Source organism: Lygodium microphyllum, chromosome 5, assembly GCF_053477565.2.
Source record: "Lygodium microphyllum isolate KBCC chromosome 5, Lygodium_microphyllum_v1.1.10, whole genome shotgun sequence".
Lineage (NCBI taxonomy): Eukaryota > Viridiplantae > Streptophyta > Polypodiopsida > Schizaeales > Lygodiaceae > Lygodium > Lygodium microphyllum.
Genome location: NC_141139.1, coordinates 18,479,379 through 18,495,647, shown reverse-complemented (window position 1 = coordinate 18,495,647; position 16,269 = coordinate 18,479,379). Strand labels below are relative to the sequence as shown.

The following is a 16,269-nucleotide window of genomic DNA, read 5'->3' as shown; positions in this document are numbered from 1 at the left end:
AGATTGCAATCATCAGGTTGTTGCCCAAAGTTCCCTCTCCGACCTTTTTGAAACAATGGAGACCCATTTCAGTTATTGGATCGTTATATAAAATCTTCTCCAAGATTATTGCCAATAGATTGCAGAAAGTATTTCCGCACCTCGTTCATCCACGTCAATACGGTTTCATTAAAGGTCGGAATATAATGCACAACATTTTGAATGTCCAGTTGGGAATCGATTATGCCAAAGCTTCTAGCCAGCAGGTTGTTATGCTTCAGCTAGATATTGAGAAGGCATTTGATCATGTTAGTTGGTCATTTTTATGGCAATTGATGTCCACAATGGGTTTTGGGCCCCGTATGATTTCTCTAGTTGATACCATTAGTCAGGGTGTTGTGGCCCTTATTGCTCTTAATGGAGGGATTATAGAGGAAATCGCCTTATCTCGGTCTCTTCGGCAAGGTTGTCCACTCAGCCCCTTGCTGTTTGCTTTGGTAACTCACCCGATGCTCTCATTATTGGATAAGTTGGTAGCTCAAGGTGAGATAGTTGACTTATCTCTTCCTGGCGGTGATCAGCTGGTGGGTCAATCTTTGGCAGACGATTCCTTCATGTTCCTCAAGGCGGATCATATTAATGTCAATCGGGCAATGATGGCCTAGAGGCTAGAACCTTTTTGCTTTGGCATCGGGTCTTCACATTAATACTCAGAAATCCACCCTTCTTTCCTATACAAAGAATGATCTGCAGGTCTTGGGATGGAATGGAATTGTGATCCCGAGGGGCAATATAACCAGACACATGGGATATCCTATGGTGTAGAGGCTACTCCTCGTGCCTTGTTGGATTGGATGGCATCTCGAACTCATGACAGGTTCATGTACCGGAAATCTCAGAGTTGGCCTCTACATGTTAGGCTAAAAGTGGCTCAATGCATTATGATTAGTATGATTTCATTCTTTCTGCCATTGTTGCCTTGGAAACCAAGCAGAGCTCAGAGTCACTACTACTCTCTATATAGGTGTTTTTGGCATGTAAGGGTTCACCACTGAGTATAGGGAATCACACATAGAGTGGAATCCAAGTAGAGCTCAAAGTCACTAGTACTCCCTATATAGGTGTTTTTGGCTCTAACGCCATGGTATAGCTACAAAGTCCATACCCTTACAAAGGGGGGTTTTCCTAGTTTAGGTTAGCAGTTGGGGACCACCATGGAAGAATACACCTTATATCATGTCCAAGTACATTATGAATGGTTAGTTTTAGAGTCTATAGCCTAGTGTGTGTCCTGCTGATTGAACACTTTTACAGCTTTTCATTGTCGACTAAACATATCTTAGATGCACATTGTTCTGTCTTTCTTGGTAATGTTGAATTTGCGTGATATAAAAGTTTTACTATGGTTGAATTCCCATGATAAAGCTCAGATTAAAAATTTGCAATTTTTTATGTGCAGCTTGCAAATGATCAGAAGGATTCTATTTTGGCTTCAGTGCCTTTTGATCAGAAAGAGAAAGGCACTGAATTATTTGATAATCTAACATCAGGCAAGGTAGTTTCTATTTGTTATGATGTTGTTTAACAAACTACCAATTTTTGATCCATTTGCTGATAGTCTTTAAAAATGTGGTGGTTTGTTATTTGCTATTGGTATGATATGAAGCTGCATGTTAGAAGGCTGATGGTCTCTTACGTGGGAGTTCTCCTCAATTACTCTTCTTTTTGGGTGGGTTGTCCTGTTGATACAGAAGATAAGCATTGAAAAATCTGGGTAGTCAGGCTAAAAACTTGTTTTTCTACTAGTGGTGACTTTTGGCATGAGCATCTTGAGCATTTTATTCATTGTACATCGCTGCTTCATATATTTCGAAATGCACAGCGAAGTGCTCTGGACACAAACCCTGTGCAATTAACAGAAGCAGAGTTTTGGGAATATATGAGTTAAAAGTATTCATCATTATTGAGGCATATCTCCCCTCCTCTACATCATCCTCCATCTTGTTCATCCCAACTTCTCACGTTAGCATCACCATTGGCACACCTAAGATGAGGCTGGAGGGAAGTGCATCTCAGTCAAAGCAGTCAACTAGCAAGATTGTGTAGCTCTGAGATGGGGGAGGACAAACCACTTCAAAGATGAGTAGCGATCCAAGGTCTTAGGCACAGCCAGGCATTGCTTCCTCGTAGGTTTCCTGTATAGCTTTCTCATAGTTCTCTTGACTCTTCATCTGGAGCGGGGGACCATCATTCAACAAGAGAAATTTGGATTCTTAGGGGTAGATTCAGAGAGGAAGTGAAATGACTTCCAAGGCACATTTGTTTTACCAAAACATTAGCCAGTTCGCTCCCAAAGTAGGAGATTTTGGCTTTATTATGAGCTGCTAACATGCATTCCAAAATATCCCAAGCTGCCTTGAAGGTCTTGCATGACTGTATATGAGGTACAATGGTTCATGCACACTAGTATATACCTTATGGTTTTACGAGCCAAGCTCTGTGTGTGGGTGTGTGTGTTGCTCTTCCCAACATGTGCAGATAAATTGTAAGTTACCGCATGTAAATATTAATCGTAAGTCACTGCAGATACCTAGACCTGTACTAGTAACTAAAACATCAATACAGAAGGCTCTAGAAGTGGAAGATCCCAATTAGGTTTACTTGTTGTTGCTCAAATCTCACATTTTATTTCATGCGGTACTTCACATTCTAAAGTCCTACTGCTCCTACCCTTTCCAAGTTTTCATATAGGTTCAGTTTCATTTTCTTGGGTGAATTTAGCTTTCATTTTGAGCTTCCTTACCTCACATAGGTTTAGGTCCTAATGTAAGTTTTAGGTTACCTTTAGCTTGCATCTATCGGCAAGTGAGTACCACTCTAGCCTATGGTGCTTCATTGCCAAGAACACCACTCCATACTATGCACCTTCCATCTACCCTTAGCTGAGTACGACTTTGACTCATAGTGTTCCAATGCTCACAGACTGCATTCCACTCTTATATAGCTCAAATTCAAGGATATTCATGCCTTGCTTATGTTACTCCTCATCTGTTGGCTACTCAAATGATTTCCATGCATTTTCAAGTCAGCCTTACTACACTTATTGTGCAGCCTCTACCACTCATCCTATTCCCAAAGTTACACATGGAACCACAATGACAAGAATTTCTATTATGCATGGTGGGCACTATGGAGTAAACCCCCAACTACACTTCACCCCTTCAAGCTATCCTTCACCTAGCACTTACATATCCATTATTGTGGCCAAGAATGCATTTGATAAAGAGACTCGCTTCAATGCGTAAACCTTCACAACTTGGTCAAATCTTATGAAGCAAGTGCCCAAGTTCCATTTCGAGGACTTCAGGAATTTGTCTAGGGGTGAAAGCCTTAACCTGATACTCTGATCTTTCATCCTGAACTTGTCTATTAATGGACACATTGCAATGGTACAGCAAATGTTAAGTTCATGTAGGGTTGGATGCCTGAATTTCACTCTCATCAATTACAACATTTTCCTTATGCATCAGCTCATTGGTTCCTTATGCATCAGCTGATTGGACTCATCTTACTGATGGCTACGCAGCAAGAGATCATACATGCAAAATCAGCCTGAAACGAGCCTTCCTTCTTGGAAAGGGTGGTAGATGACCTGATTTACCAGAAATTACACCAAGCAACAGATACACAAATCTGAAAATGCAAACTATACCACTTGATCTTGGACAGCTGGCAAAAGATTGGCCCCAACAACTGGCACTCCTTGCGGTATTTCTTTATCTGGTATTACTAGAAGGTTGAAGTACACTAAGACACGGGCTGATCTCATTCAATAATCAATACAATTGCTGTCAAGTTCAAATTGCCCCTTGATTGTACTACAATTTGGACACAATTGGTCTTCAGTCTCTTGCATGTGGGCTACAATAAATCAAGAATGGGCTACCTCTCGAAGGAGCTACAAATTTCTTGCCTTCAGCTGCTACATTCAGTACGAGGTCTTCAGTCATTGGCCATTGATCCTGAGGTGGTTGTGGAAACCTTGGTTCCTGGTTTCCTGCTGTAAATTAGGGTTTCAGCAGCAATTTCTTCAATTGCTCTTCACCTTGTGCTGAATGGCTTAGAACTATTGAGGTTTATCAATAGATGAGAGGAAGCTGAGGAGAGAGAAATTCTTCGATTTTGTCACCAAAACAGGATCAAGTCTACTGTCGTCTGCTGTGGGATAGCATCTACTGCTGTCAGCAGCTGCCTAGCCCCTCCAAAATGCTGTCACCAGCACCAAAAGGCAGTTGCCTGCTGCTGGCCACCCTGGAAGTTGCCGCTTGCTCTTGGAGACCCCCTAGCTGGTTGGAATTGCCTTGGAACTGCTAGCACCTGTAGTACCAGCCTCTCCTTTGACTCTCTGAGTCTCCACCAACCTCTGAAGGGCTGGAATGACTCTCAGCGAGCCCCAACAGCCCTCTCTCAGGCTTGCATAGGCAATTTTTACAATGGCAGCCTATTTTTGCCATTGGACAGCCTTCTAATTGCATTTTCCAGCATTAATATATTTATTAATGTCTAGTGTGCCGATGTCACCATTGTATATTTTAATGGACCAATTAATGGTCTAAACCCAAGCTGACACCAGCACCCACAAGTACTTGTCCAATATAACTTTATGCAACTTTTATCAATGTTACCTTTTGCTTGCCTAGGGTACTTAGGCCATCAACATTACATAACTGATTTGCACTTCACATGTGCATAGCTTAATAATATCAAAGCTAAGCATTAATTCACATTGTTGTGACACGAACATGTTACCATTAAGGAAGGGGATGATTGGAAAATCAAGTTGTGATTCATATCAATAGTTGCTCGTTGAGTTCACTACCATTGTTCCCCCAACTTAGATGATAGTCATGCCATATCATTTCTCAACAAGCTTTCTCCTTAATATTTTCATTTTATGTAGCATGTCACCTCTTTGCCCAACTTGTGAAGCTTTTATTTTATATTGCATGTCATCTCCTTGACAAAATCGTTGACTTTCTTTGAGTGTTAGCTCTACATTACAAAAGGTTGCATGACCAAGTCCACACAGAGTACTTCTCATACTCTTACTAAAGAGCGGACCCAACCCTTTCACTTCATCGAAGGGGACATTAGGGAGTGGTAAGAATTATAGGGAACACAAGTCCTCAAACGAGTGATTTCTCCTCTAATTATCCTTAAACAAGAAACATGCCTAGTATAACATTTCTAAATGAAATAGATTTTACATTCATTTCCAAAGCAATCGTATTGATCCTCAAAAACTAAGAAGGGGTTCTAATCATGCACATTACCGCATTCTACTTGCAAGCTACAATCCCCATCCCCACAACAACTAATGGAGATCCGCTAATAGCAATGTGGTTTATGGTCAACCCTCTCAATTAGCAAACTGCTTGAGACTCCCGAAGACTTGACTTACAAGTTTGTTGGACCGTCTATGGACTTTGACTATCAAGCCTATCTTGTCTCCTTGTAGAAATCATGATGGATTGTTGGTGCCTTAAGAGACATCTTCGAGACACTTTCCCCTCCTAAAGACCTCCCCAAGAAGAAGTTTAGTTGTGCCCTAATGGGTACAAACAAGCATGTTAGCTTATAGCTTCTATCCCAAACCAATCTTTCACTAGTGATTTGACCAGCATTGACCATTAACTTCAACAAGTCTAGCAATAGAAGATCCCAATCTCAAGAGTCCCATCTAATCCCAATCAACCATTCCTATTGGACATCTAATAAGGCAACTCCACCAAGCACATCGAGCTTTAATGACAAGCATTGCTCTCCTCACAATGGCCATCCCATTATCCCAACATTCCTTGTCTACAGTGCAAGTTATAACATGCTGTTTCCTTCGATGAAAAATGCCATGGGACTAGCACTCAACTAATTTGAGACATCATAGTCAAAGTACAAAGGATGTAGAGTCACTAGAGGGGGGATTAAGAAACTGCAGTGTACCAAGCAAGCAAATCTTGCCTAGGGAGAATATTTGTTAACTTAATCAAGTTCAGCTGCCAATGAAGAAGTCCTTTTCAAGTGGGCTATATGGCTTTGCATTCCTAATGAAGCATAAAAAATGATTGCATTCCTCATGGTCCATATATGCCAACAGCCCCAGAAGCATAAGAAGTGAAAGAGGGCTTTCATATCAGCCTCCATGGGATCCATGACCACAAACTTGGGATGTCCAAAGCATAATTATTGGAAACGGGGAAACGGAAACGGCAAAGACCGGTAGAAGAACATCAGCAACACGCCATTCTATTCAAAATTGGCCATTGTTCCTCTTTGCCTTGGAGAGAAGCTTTGAAACCGCTAGTACTTTTGATGTCAAGGAGTTTGTTGCCTCTTGATCTGGAGGTGGGTTCCAAGAAGCTTTGACAAGAATTGATCTCTAGGAGTGGACCGAATGATTTAGTAGCATGGAAGATTTAAGATGGAAAGGTTGCTCAATATTAACCACATACCCTGAGTCTCAATGAAAACCCTGGAAATCAACGACCAAGGTTGTCTACCCTTGCACAAAGCTTGAAGCAACAACAACCAATGGAGTGCAATCATACGTGTCTCCAAGTCCAGAACAGCCCCATGGCCCATTTTTTTGGGAGCGCAAACATGGTGCTAGGAAATTGAGAAAATACCCATTTGTGTAGAATCTTTCTTCCATAACAAAAACTAGACGGGTTGAGTAATTTGTTGTAAATGAGACTTTGGCCAAGGGAGCAAGGGAAGGTAATATGAGACCATTAGTATCATGATTTTTCGTGCTATTTTTAATCTCACATGGAAAGGCCAAGCTTGTGATTTTCAATACACAAACTTATCCATAATGCGCGAGGAAATCCAATCCATTAGCACTTTAGGTGAAACCTGCACCCCCAAGGGGTAGCCTAAGTGTTCGAAGACAGAGCTTTTAAGCACCACCGCGCCTTGCTAGCCCAAGGCTTAGAGATCACTCTTAGTGCAACTCATAAAGGCATATTTAGATGCATTAATGTGTAGTGGCGAGGCAAGGGCAAAGAAGTCCCATGTGGCCATCGCTCTTTGTATATTATCTGGATTAGCCTTAAGAAACATGGTGTCGTGTGCCAAGGCTTGCCCCACCAATTGTTCCTGTGGAGGGAGAGAGAGTTTGACCACCTCACCATTAGCCACTAGATGAGACAACATCATCGGAATGGGGTGAGTGGCCAAGGCAAAAAACAAAAGACTCAATGGGCAACCCTCCCTAACCAATCAACGAAGGAGAAATGGTGTTGTGACACCACCATTCAAGAGAACCCTTGAAGAGGAATCCATGCTAATAGTATTGATATGTCCAAACATCCTCGGACCGAATTCCATGCTTTGCATCAGCTAACACAAGGACCATTCCAAACGGTCGAAGGCTTTTTCAAGGTCGAGATGAATCATCAACATTTTCTGCTTAGACATTCAAGATGTCGTGCAGAATATTTCTCCCTTTGATGAATCCATACTAGGCAAGGTTAATAATGTTCAAGAGGTATTCATGCAATCTATTAGCCAAGACTTTGGTAAAGATATTATATGTAGAGCCCATCAATGAGTTTGGTCGCCAATGCTTCAAGGCTAAGGGGGATAGCTCGTTAGGGATCAATTTAATGAGACCCTCCTTCCAAGAGGACGGCATGTGTCTCATCATTCAAACTGACTAGCACAAGGTTGTCAAAGGTGCAGCCAAGTGAGTGGTATAGCTCTCCATAATCTCATTGATGATACAATCGCACCCAGGCTCTTGTCTTTAGGCAAATGCAAGAGGACGTCCATGACCTCATCCTACGTAATATCAGTATCCAAATGAGTGGGCCATATGGATTGCATGAGAAACTAAAGGTTGTGATCCAAGCAAGTCCATGAAATAGGTTCTACACATTTGCAAAGTAGCTCGCGGATCCGTGACCATTTCACTGTTGTAGTTGCTCAAGCGGCAAAGGAAGCATGCAAGCTATGATAAAACTTGTGCGACTAACAATTATTGTCTTGCAATCCTTGTGATAGTGCCGCAAGTTTGGCTTGGTGGTATGATCAAGTTGTGCCAATCATGTGGAGATGGAAAGCAAAAGGGGATCTTGTGGCCAATCCATCTTGTGTCAGAGCCAAGAGTTGCTTGGCAGCTTGCAACCGTTGGTTGTGCAAGGTAGCATGGTGTATGCCATATTGTCTAGCGACCATTTGCACATTGCATATCGATTGGTCAAGGGAAGCTACCCCTTGCAGTGGAAGATCCAATGAAAATTGATGTAGCAATTGTTGCATGTAGCAATCAAATATCTCATGCCATACGAAGGAGGAGTTAAACGCAATGGTAGCTTGCTCGAAAGGGCTCGAAAGGGATCAACTGGATGCATATGCATCTCAAATATTGCGGCGAAGTGATTCGAGAGACCGTAACCTTGCAAAACCCCGATCTCCAAAACCTTTGGAAAAAAGGAATCATCATGCATAATGTAGAGCCGATTTAAGTGGCTCCAAGTTTCTAGGTGTTGCACCAAATGGAAGGTGTAGCCGTGGTCTAGGGGAGATAACCAAGACCACAGATCCTGTTTCAAAACTGTTGATGCAAAGGTGTTAGTCTTGGCATTCCCAGCCATCCATGAGTCCAGGTTTGAAAGTCGAATGCGATGGGTCAACGTACATATTGAAATCACCCATGATAATTCCGGGTAGAGGCATGCTCTCAATTGGTGCCTTAACTCACAACAACCAGGAACAAAAGTAATTGTCCCAACTATGAATCTTTGTGATGCATCTCTCTTGATCACTACTGGCTGAAATTTCTCTTTGACAATTAGTAGGATGCCTGAATGGGTTCCCATTGAAACACTAGCATAGAAAAGGTTAAAGCCATGGTAGTGTAGTAGTCTTCCTACTTCTTGGTGACTTTTATGCTCCCTCATACCAAAACATCCCAGGCATTAGAGTGCAAGGTTTGCCACATAACATGCTGCCACGTGAACAAATGCCCTGAACATGCATCAATTTGCGATCATAAAACAATGGTGGCTTGCTTAAGAGTGCTTCATGTTGATGAGGGGATTGGAGTAGGACCTCATAAAACCCCCTTGAGCTCACAAAGATGTTCTCCACACAGTCTTCTTGCGCAATGCTCATCACCCATGAATTTACTGAAGACATTGTAGGAGTTTTGGGAGTAAAAAATAGGATGACCGCTTTCTCATGAAAGGAGGAAGACAAGTGCAATAACTTTTTAGTATCCATAGTAGTAATGATGATCTTCAAAGTCACTGTAATTATCTTGATTATGTTGCACATACATCCCAAGCAACATTTTGGCAAATTCCAAAAGATGCTTCCAATCCAAATCTTGGGAGTCATCTCGTTGCCTTGTTGCTTGAGCATAGGACAAAGTATGAGCCATCTCTGAAGAACTAGGCAATGATTGTGATTCCTCACAAGGCAATACATTTGTTTCTTCCACCAGGGGGACCTTAGTAAACTTGGAATGCTTGAGAAGGGGCTTAGCATGTTCCATGTCGGAGTGTGAGTCCATTTCATCCTCATCCATGTGCGGCTGCAAGGCGTCTACCACTCCATTATTAAAAGCACTATTCAGCTCAACCATGGGGGAGCACACACGTTGTCCTACAAGGGACACAAACAGTGCATAGGCTAGGGTTGAGGGTTGGCTCAAATCCGGAACAAGTACACAAGGTGACCCACAACAAGGCTGCCTAAGGGGTTCCTACTATACTCTTCAATGTCTCTATCTCTCTCTATCCCTTTGCCTTCACAGATGTGCATACGGCAGAGATGACCCGTGTCGAAGGTAGTTGTAAGCTGAATTTCAGGGTGGCATGCCTCTCTCTTTCTCTCTATCTGTCAGTGTGTCTATTATTGTAGTAGGGTAGGTGGTCACAGGAAGAGTGGTGTAGGTCAGGACAGATGACTTAGCAATATCATCTCTTCTTTGGTCGCAAGCAGGGTACGGTGACAAAACACAATCTAGCTAGTGTTAAAAAGCTGTGATAGATTGTTTGGCAGGCTTTGCAAACGGACAGGGTCTGTGCACTGCAATCAGGGAAGTGCAATCATGCTAGGGTGCAGGTCCACCAGGCTGACAGGGTAGGCAAGCTAGTGCACTGCACCAGTTCACTGCACCAGTTCAGGGGGGCGAGGGACAATTGGTCCCAGGGCGGCAATAGGGCAAAAAACCCTTGTGGAGCCTTAGGAGCTCCTCACTAGCGTCAGACTCTCTCCGCTCTTTTTCGTAAAAAAACACACACACACACACACACACACTCTCTCTCTCTCTCTCTCTCTCTACCCTACAATGTGCACATTCATGCCTCAAAATTTACCATAGCAGTAGTTCTATGCTAGCTTGGAGAGTGCAACTCGGATTATCAATGGGCTTTGCTAGGTGACAACTCGCTCACACAAAGATGAAATACTCCTTGACTAAGAGGAAAGGATTGGTGATGGTGTTTGCGGTCCAAAATTTCATTGTGATTTGTTAGCAACACAGAATGATGATGATGCCGAATAGAGGTTTGACATTCCTCTCCTTCATTAGGTCATCGACATGGATCACTTCTTCGAAAACTTTGGCTAGCATGTCTCTTTGCAGACTCAAATTACTTTTGCTAGTGCTTTATAGAGTTCCTCATTCTTAATCCCGTTAATAAAAATAATTTGTTAAAAATATGTATGCATTCAAGGTTTAGAGCTATGGTTGTTTGTTCATAGGCCCATAAATCTGCAATGATCTTGCTATTGTCAGAGTGCAGTGATGCGGAAGCGTAGGACAAAGACTAAGAGAGAGTGAACACAGAGAGGAGAAAGAGAGAAAAGGAGACTGTAAACGCAGAAAATCTGCAGTGTAGTATGCTATATAAGAGTGCAGAAATATACAAGGGGGCAGAGGAAATATCTGTGTATGTCTTCGACTGGATGACCTCGATCTCTGTCAGCCCGAGCACAGTCTGTCTCAGCCAACAGATCTCAAGATCAGAATCTGAAAATGAAATGAATAGAAGTGTGCACCAGGGGCTGGCTATTTATAGCCAGGAAAAGAGCAATCACCAGCAGCAGGTTGGCTGCATTTAAGCTGCATTAAATGCAGCCGACTGCACCTCAATAATTGCAGAATCTGTCCGACTTCCCATAAAAAAATGGCACCTATAGCAGTGCTGTGTCACCTGTATGCTGCATGCGCAAACAGTAAACTGTCCGACTGCTGACGTGTCCTCTGCTGTACAACTGTCCAAGAAATGACTGTCTAACAGCTATCCCTATAGCTCCTAGAGATAGAGCTTGTTGTGATTTTATTTGTAGATTTTTTTCTTGGCCATTTACTTTAGGATAATATGGACCATATTTTGGATAAATATTTTGTTGATCAAGATTTTGTTTGTATATTTTTTCTCGGCCATTTTCTTGAGGATAATATGGACCATATTTTTGGTAAACAACTAGGAATATGGAGAGAGAATGCCAAACAATTTGATTAATGAGCTATATTCCCTAGTCACTTTCTAGCTTCATGGGCAGCATGGCCAATTTTGAGGAAAATGGACCTTTTGATTGGTGTCAGCAACTGACAAGGTTCGTGAAAAGGCCAATGGGACACTACCATGTGTGGTCCAATGTAACATTTGACTCTACTAATTTGGCCAAACTTCTACCTCTAGCAAAAGGTGAAAAAAGAACTCTAAACTTATCCTCATGAGGCAATCACAGCGAAAGGGCTTCCCTTTGGTAATAACATTTTCTCGGCTCCTCTTTGTTGCTTTCAACACTTTAATACGAGTTTTTGGAACATGGGTTTTTTTTCAAGAGCACTTGACTCCATTAGTGAGAACCCTAGGGCAGAATGCACATAGTATACAAACAACAAGCCTAACAAATGCATGTTTAGGTGAAATGAAATGAAAGCATCATAAAACATATGAAGCAATGAGGTACAAATGAATAGATAGTCAAGGATTAAGGAAGCCAATAGTGGTGTGGCTAGAGTAGAGGTGAAGTCTTGAAGTAGACGTGGAAAACCAAATGAGAATATATTAGTGGAGGTATGGGCTATTTTAGGGCGCTGAAGGAGTTGATGATGCCATGAATTGGTATGAGGAGGGTCATACAAGTAGATCCTGAGTAAGTGGCCAGCTGCCTCTTGGTTGTTAGGCTGCACAATCAGCTTTAGATGAGTCCATTAGTTCCATAGAAGGGAAGGACAGTAAAAAGTTGAAACATAGCGGTCTTTGGTTGAAATGATGATGTGACAGCTAGCTGGTGCTGCGTTTAGTGATAGCTGTAATGGTGTGATTGTTTGACATAGCAGTCGATGCAAAAAATATGACATGGCACGTTGCAAGATCTGGTGATGTGGCAAGTTGTAGGAGCTACACTTGATGTAGGAGTAACACTTTGGATTAATGTAGGAAAAAAAACGTGGACCGTAGAAACAATGTTTTGTGTCATTTGAAGTAAGTATATTACAATAGACACCTAGATTGCTCTAATACCATGTTAGAGTGCAGCGATGCAAAAGCGTGTGACTAGACTAAAAGGGAAGAGTGAACATGGAGAGAAGAGAGAATGAGACAATAGACTGCAAAGAATGAATGCTCAATATATAAGGTAGTATGTACAACGGGCTGTGAATGTGTATATAGCTGAAGATCTCTCTCAACCTACATGACTAGAAGTGAAAATGACTCGGCAGGAAGTTTGCTATAAATAGCGCGAAATAATGAAAAAATAATGCAGGTCATGTGGCTATAGCAAACTGTTGACTGTTGTCACGTGGCACAGTGCAATCTGCTGCCCGTTGACTTGCTGACTCCTGCCCAGCCTGCCGGACTGTTCTGCCCGCTGCTTGTGCTGATGGGGGGGTCCTCCTACTGCTTTGGCGACTGCCCAAAACTGCCAAGGCGATTGCAAACTTGCCCAACCGGCTCCTATACACCATGGTGCCAACCTAAACTGCCCTGCCTAAGCCCCACCCTGAAGGTGACAATCTTTAACACCACCAGCATCAAATGCCGGTCAACTAGTCCTCTTTCTAGGCTCCTCTCTTGTTGTGCCTATGTCATCTTCTCATGTTTCTTTGTTGGTGGTCGTGGTCACTTTACTATTGATCATAGTCTTCTCCCTCCAGCCTCTAATTCTCTCCTCTCCTCAATGAAGTCTTCTATCTCCATTCGGCACCCTCCCTCATCTTGCCTCTATCATTGAGGTGAAAGTCCGATGCAATGGGCGGCCATCATATACCAAAGGGAGCGGAGAGGCCTCAAACAGATAACTCCGAAAAACTCCTGTTGGGAATGGATGGGCCAACAAGCCTTTGAAAACCCAACTAAGAGATGATAGTGAGGAGCTATCAAAGAAACTGTAACTTGCCAAAGAAGAGCAATAGGGAGGATAAGCTCCTTGTGATCTTGGGAATCCCTCTTTGAAACACAAAGGGCCAAGGAACCCACAATGGCATCACTGATATCGTTCCCATTCGAAAGGAATGAGAGGTATGAGGGAACCATTGGAGGAGGTGGGGGATGGGATAGAACATGTGGGATGGGTGATGCACAATTGTGTGGGGCAATGGAAATTTTCCTTGGAGGGCCCTTCACAGTGGAGGGGAATGGAGCATGTATAGCCCCCTCTCTTGCCAACTTATTGCAAGAATAGCTCGTGAAGAAGAGCCCTCAACAACTTCTTGCTTGGTGAAGACAACCCACGTACTGAATCTCAAAAGGCTATGAATTGAGAGGAGATGGAAGCCCAAGTTTGCAACATAAGGACTGTTGGAACAGAGCTCAAAGATCAACAATTTGGTAATAGAGGCAAGGTGGCAACACCATATATGGGCATCGATTAAATGCCACCTACAGTGATTGTACCCTTAGATAAATGGAGATCCTAGAACCAATCTCCTTGAGCAGTCATATGACTCCAAGCACCATTGTTGATGAGCCAAGGCCTCTTAGAAAACCATGTAATTGAAGAAGGCTCCTTGAGCTCATGGATGTAAGGAAACAATGACTCATGTGTTGCAAAGGCATGGCTATGACCATTGAGACTAGCTTCTCCCAAGTGATAATGTTCCTTGTACAAGGGTGAGAAGGTTGATCTAGAACACATCATACTTTGGTGATGGGAGATGTGAGAGAAGTGTCATAGGCAGGTCCTCCAAAGTCATGATCTTACCAACTTCCAAGTGATGTAAGCTCATCCCAAATCTCTTGCATCTTAGTGATGTGGTCTTGCATTCATTCATTGTATGGGAATTTGCGATAGAGAGCTGTCCAACCTTAAAGTTGAGGAATATGCGATTCCCAAATGTTTGGACCTAGCTAAGATATGCCAATCTTTTCCAGAGCTCTACAACAATGTAAATGTATCTCATAGGCATGAGCATAGAATTTGCACAATATAAGAAAAGAAAAGAGTGGGCTCTAGCATTCAGGTCGCTCTATAAAGCTGCTTAGTTTTAGGTCACTCTAACATGGGGATCCATGGTAGGTCAAGAAATACGGACTATCACAAAAGCTCAAAAGGTCAAAAGTGTTGAGAATGCACTCGACTTTGCATGACCATAGAGGGAGGTTCATCCTAGCCTGCTTCTTTGATGCGAATAGAGAGGGTACAACAAGCACTTGCACAAGGGGTGCCATAATAGCCAATGGGAGATGGGTACCCCTGGTAGTTATAGAAGGGAGAGAATGATAAGATGGTGGGTGGGAAGGGACGCAATCATAGTCCATTATACGTCTCGACATCACGATCAGTGTGTTGATCTTGGTGGTCTGAATGACACTCTTCACAATCATGGTTTGTTAACTCTAGTCTTGATGGTCTTGGTTGTCATCCTCATGGTCCCAATCCATATGATACCCCTAGTCTATCATAGATGTTTTTTAAGAAACTTGCGAAAAATGAAAGAAAAGATTGTTGCTCTAGTTGAAAGTGACTGGGAAGTGGAGCTCTCATGACATAACTACCTGACTTGCATTTAGTGCAAGTAAGCTTGCAAAAACTGGTTGACTATCCCAAAAGGTGGCCAACTTGCAACAAAAAAGGCCATGTGTAAACAACCTAATGTTGTGAACTGGGTAGCCCTAAATGAATAGAAAATATCCAAAATTGGGTGCCCAATGTGAAGAAATTGCTAGGTTTTGCACTGAGGAAACACAAAGTGTACGACCATGAATAGAAACACAAAGACACAGATAGTGACATGTAAAACTCGAATCCTAAATGCAAAATCCAAAACACAAAAACACAAACATAAATGCAGAGAGAGGAGAACTTCGAAGTGAATGAATCAATGCAATGAATGAATATAAGAGTGTATAGAATTCTCAAGGACACAACGGTGAGTGTTGGAGAGTGATGTCTACCGAAGACGGATCCTAACTGCTTTAACCACTAGTCAGAGATGAGAGAGTATTGAATAATGAAAAGCAGTAGGCTGGTTACTAAAACATAGCAGTTGAAGGATGAAATTTGGTAAACACAACAGTGTACCACCATAGAATGTTGAAAACTTATCACCCAAGGCAGAGAATTGTGAGGAGACATTGGATAGTAGGAGAGGTGTTTGCTAATGTAGGCGGCCTACTGGACATAAAAAACGTAGGTATTGCAGCAGTCATTTGGTGGAAGAGATGGCAGTAGCTTGTTGCTTGGGATCAGATGCTGGAAATGCAGGTCGATCAGGTGCTACGATGACGCAATAGACGGAGACGTCCAAATAGTAGGGTGATGGTTAGAAACAGGCTTTGGATGGTGATGGGTTGTAGTTGGTGATGGCTAAATAGCAAATGGTAGGTGGCTGATGGTTGAAATTTGCAGAGTAGAGTGAGAAACCTGCACAAAAGGATGGGTTGAATGGTGGGCAGCTTGTATATTTGTAGATGTGGATGGACCCTCCCAAATTAGGGTTTACACAGAAACTCTCTCGAATCGCTCTCCCTGATTAGAGTTTTTCATTAATTAAGCATGTTTTGGGGTTGTTTAAGAGGGTAATTAGCATGTAATGCATTTTTGAGCTCAACACCCCCTCTTAAGCCAAAAATAGGGCTAGAAAGGAAGGTCAACCCATGTTTTATCCCAAGGCATCCCATCTTAAAGTAGCGAGGGCATCGGACAAAGGGTGCACAATGGCTGCCCAGTGGCCTACCAAGACTAGAGAGGGGATGGCTATCTTACAGAGGGAGTCCAAGTCGTCACCCTAGAGAAGACATGGAATAAGAAAAAGGGTACTTGTTG

General features: G+C 42.6%; 1 protein-coding gene across 1 annotated transcript in view; it reads left to right on the top strand.

Moving 5' to 3' along the window:
- The window catches only part of LOC148035558 (Cyclophilin-like peptidyl-prolyl cis-trans isomerase family protein), a 144,059-nt gene that overhangs the window by 95,437 nt on the left and 32,353 nt on the right, over window positions 1-16,269 (top strand). Inside the window, exon 4 of the mRNA XM_087677519.1 lies at window positions 1,439-1,534. Within this exon, the coding sequence (XP_087533645.1) occupies window positions 1,439-1,534 (96 nt within the window). The remainder of the gene's footprint in view (window positions 1-1,438; window positions 1,535-16,269) is intronic.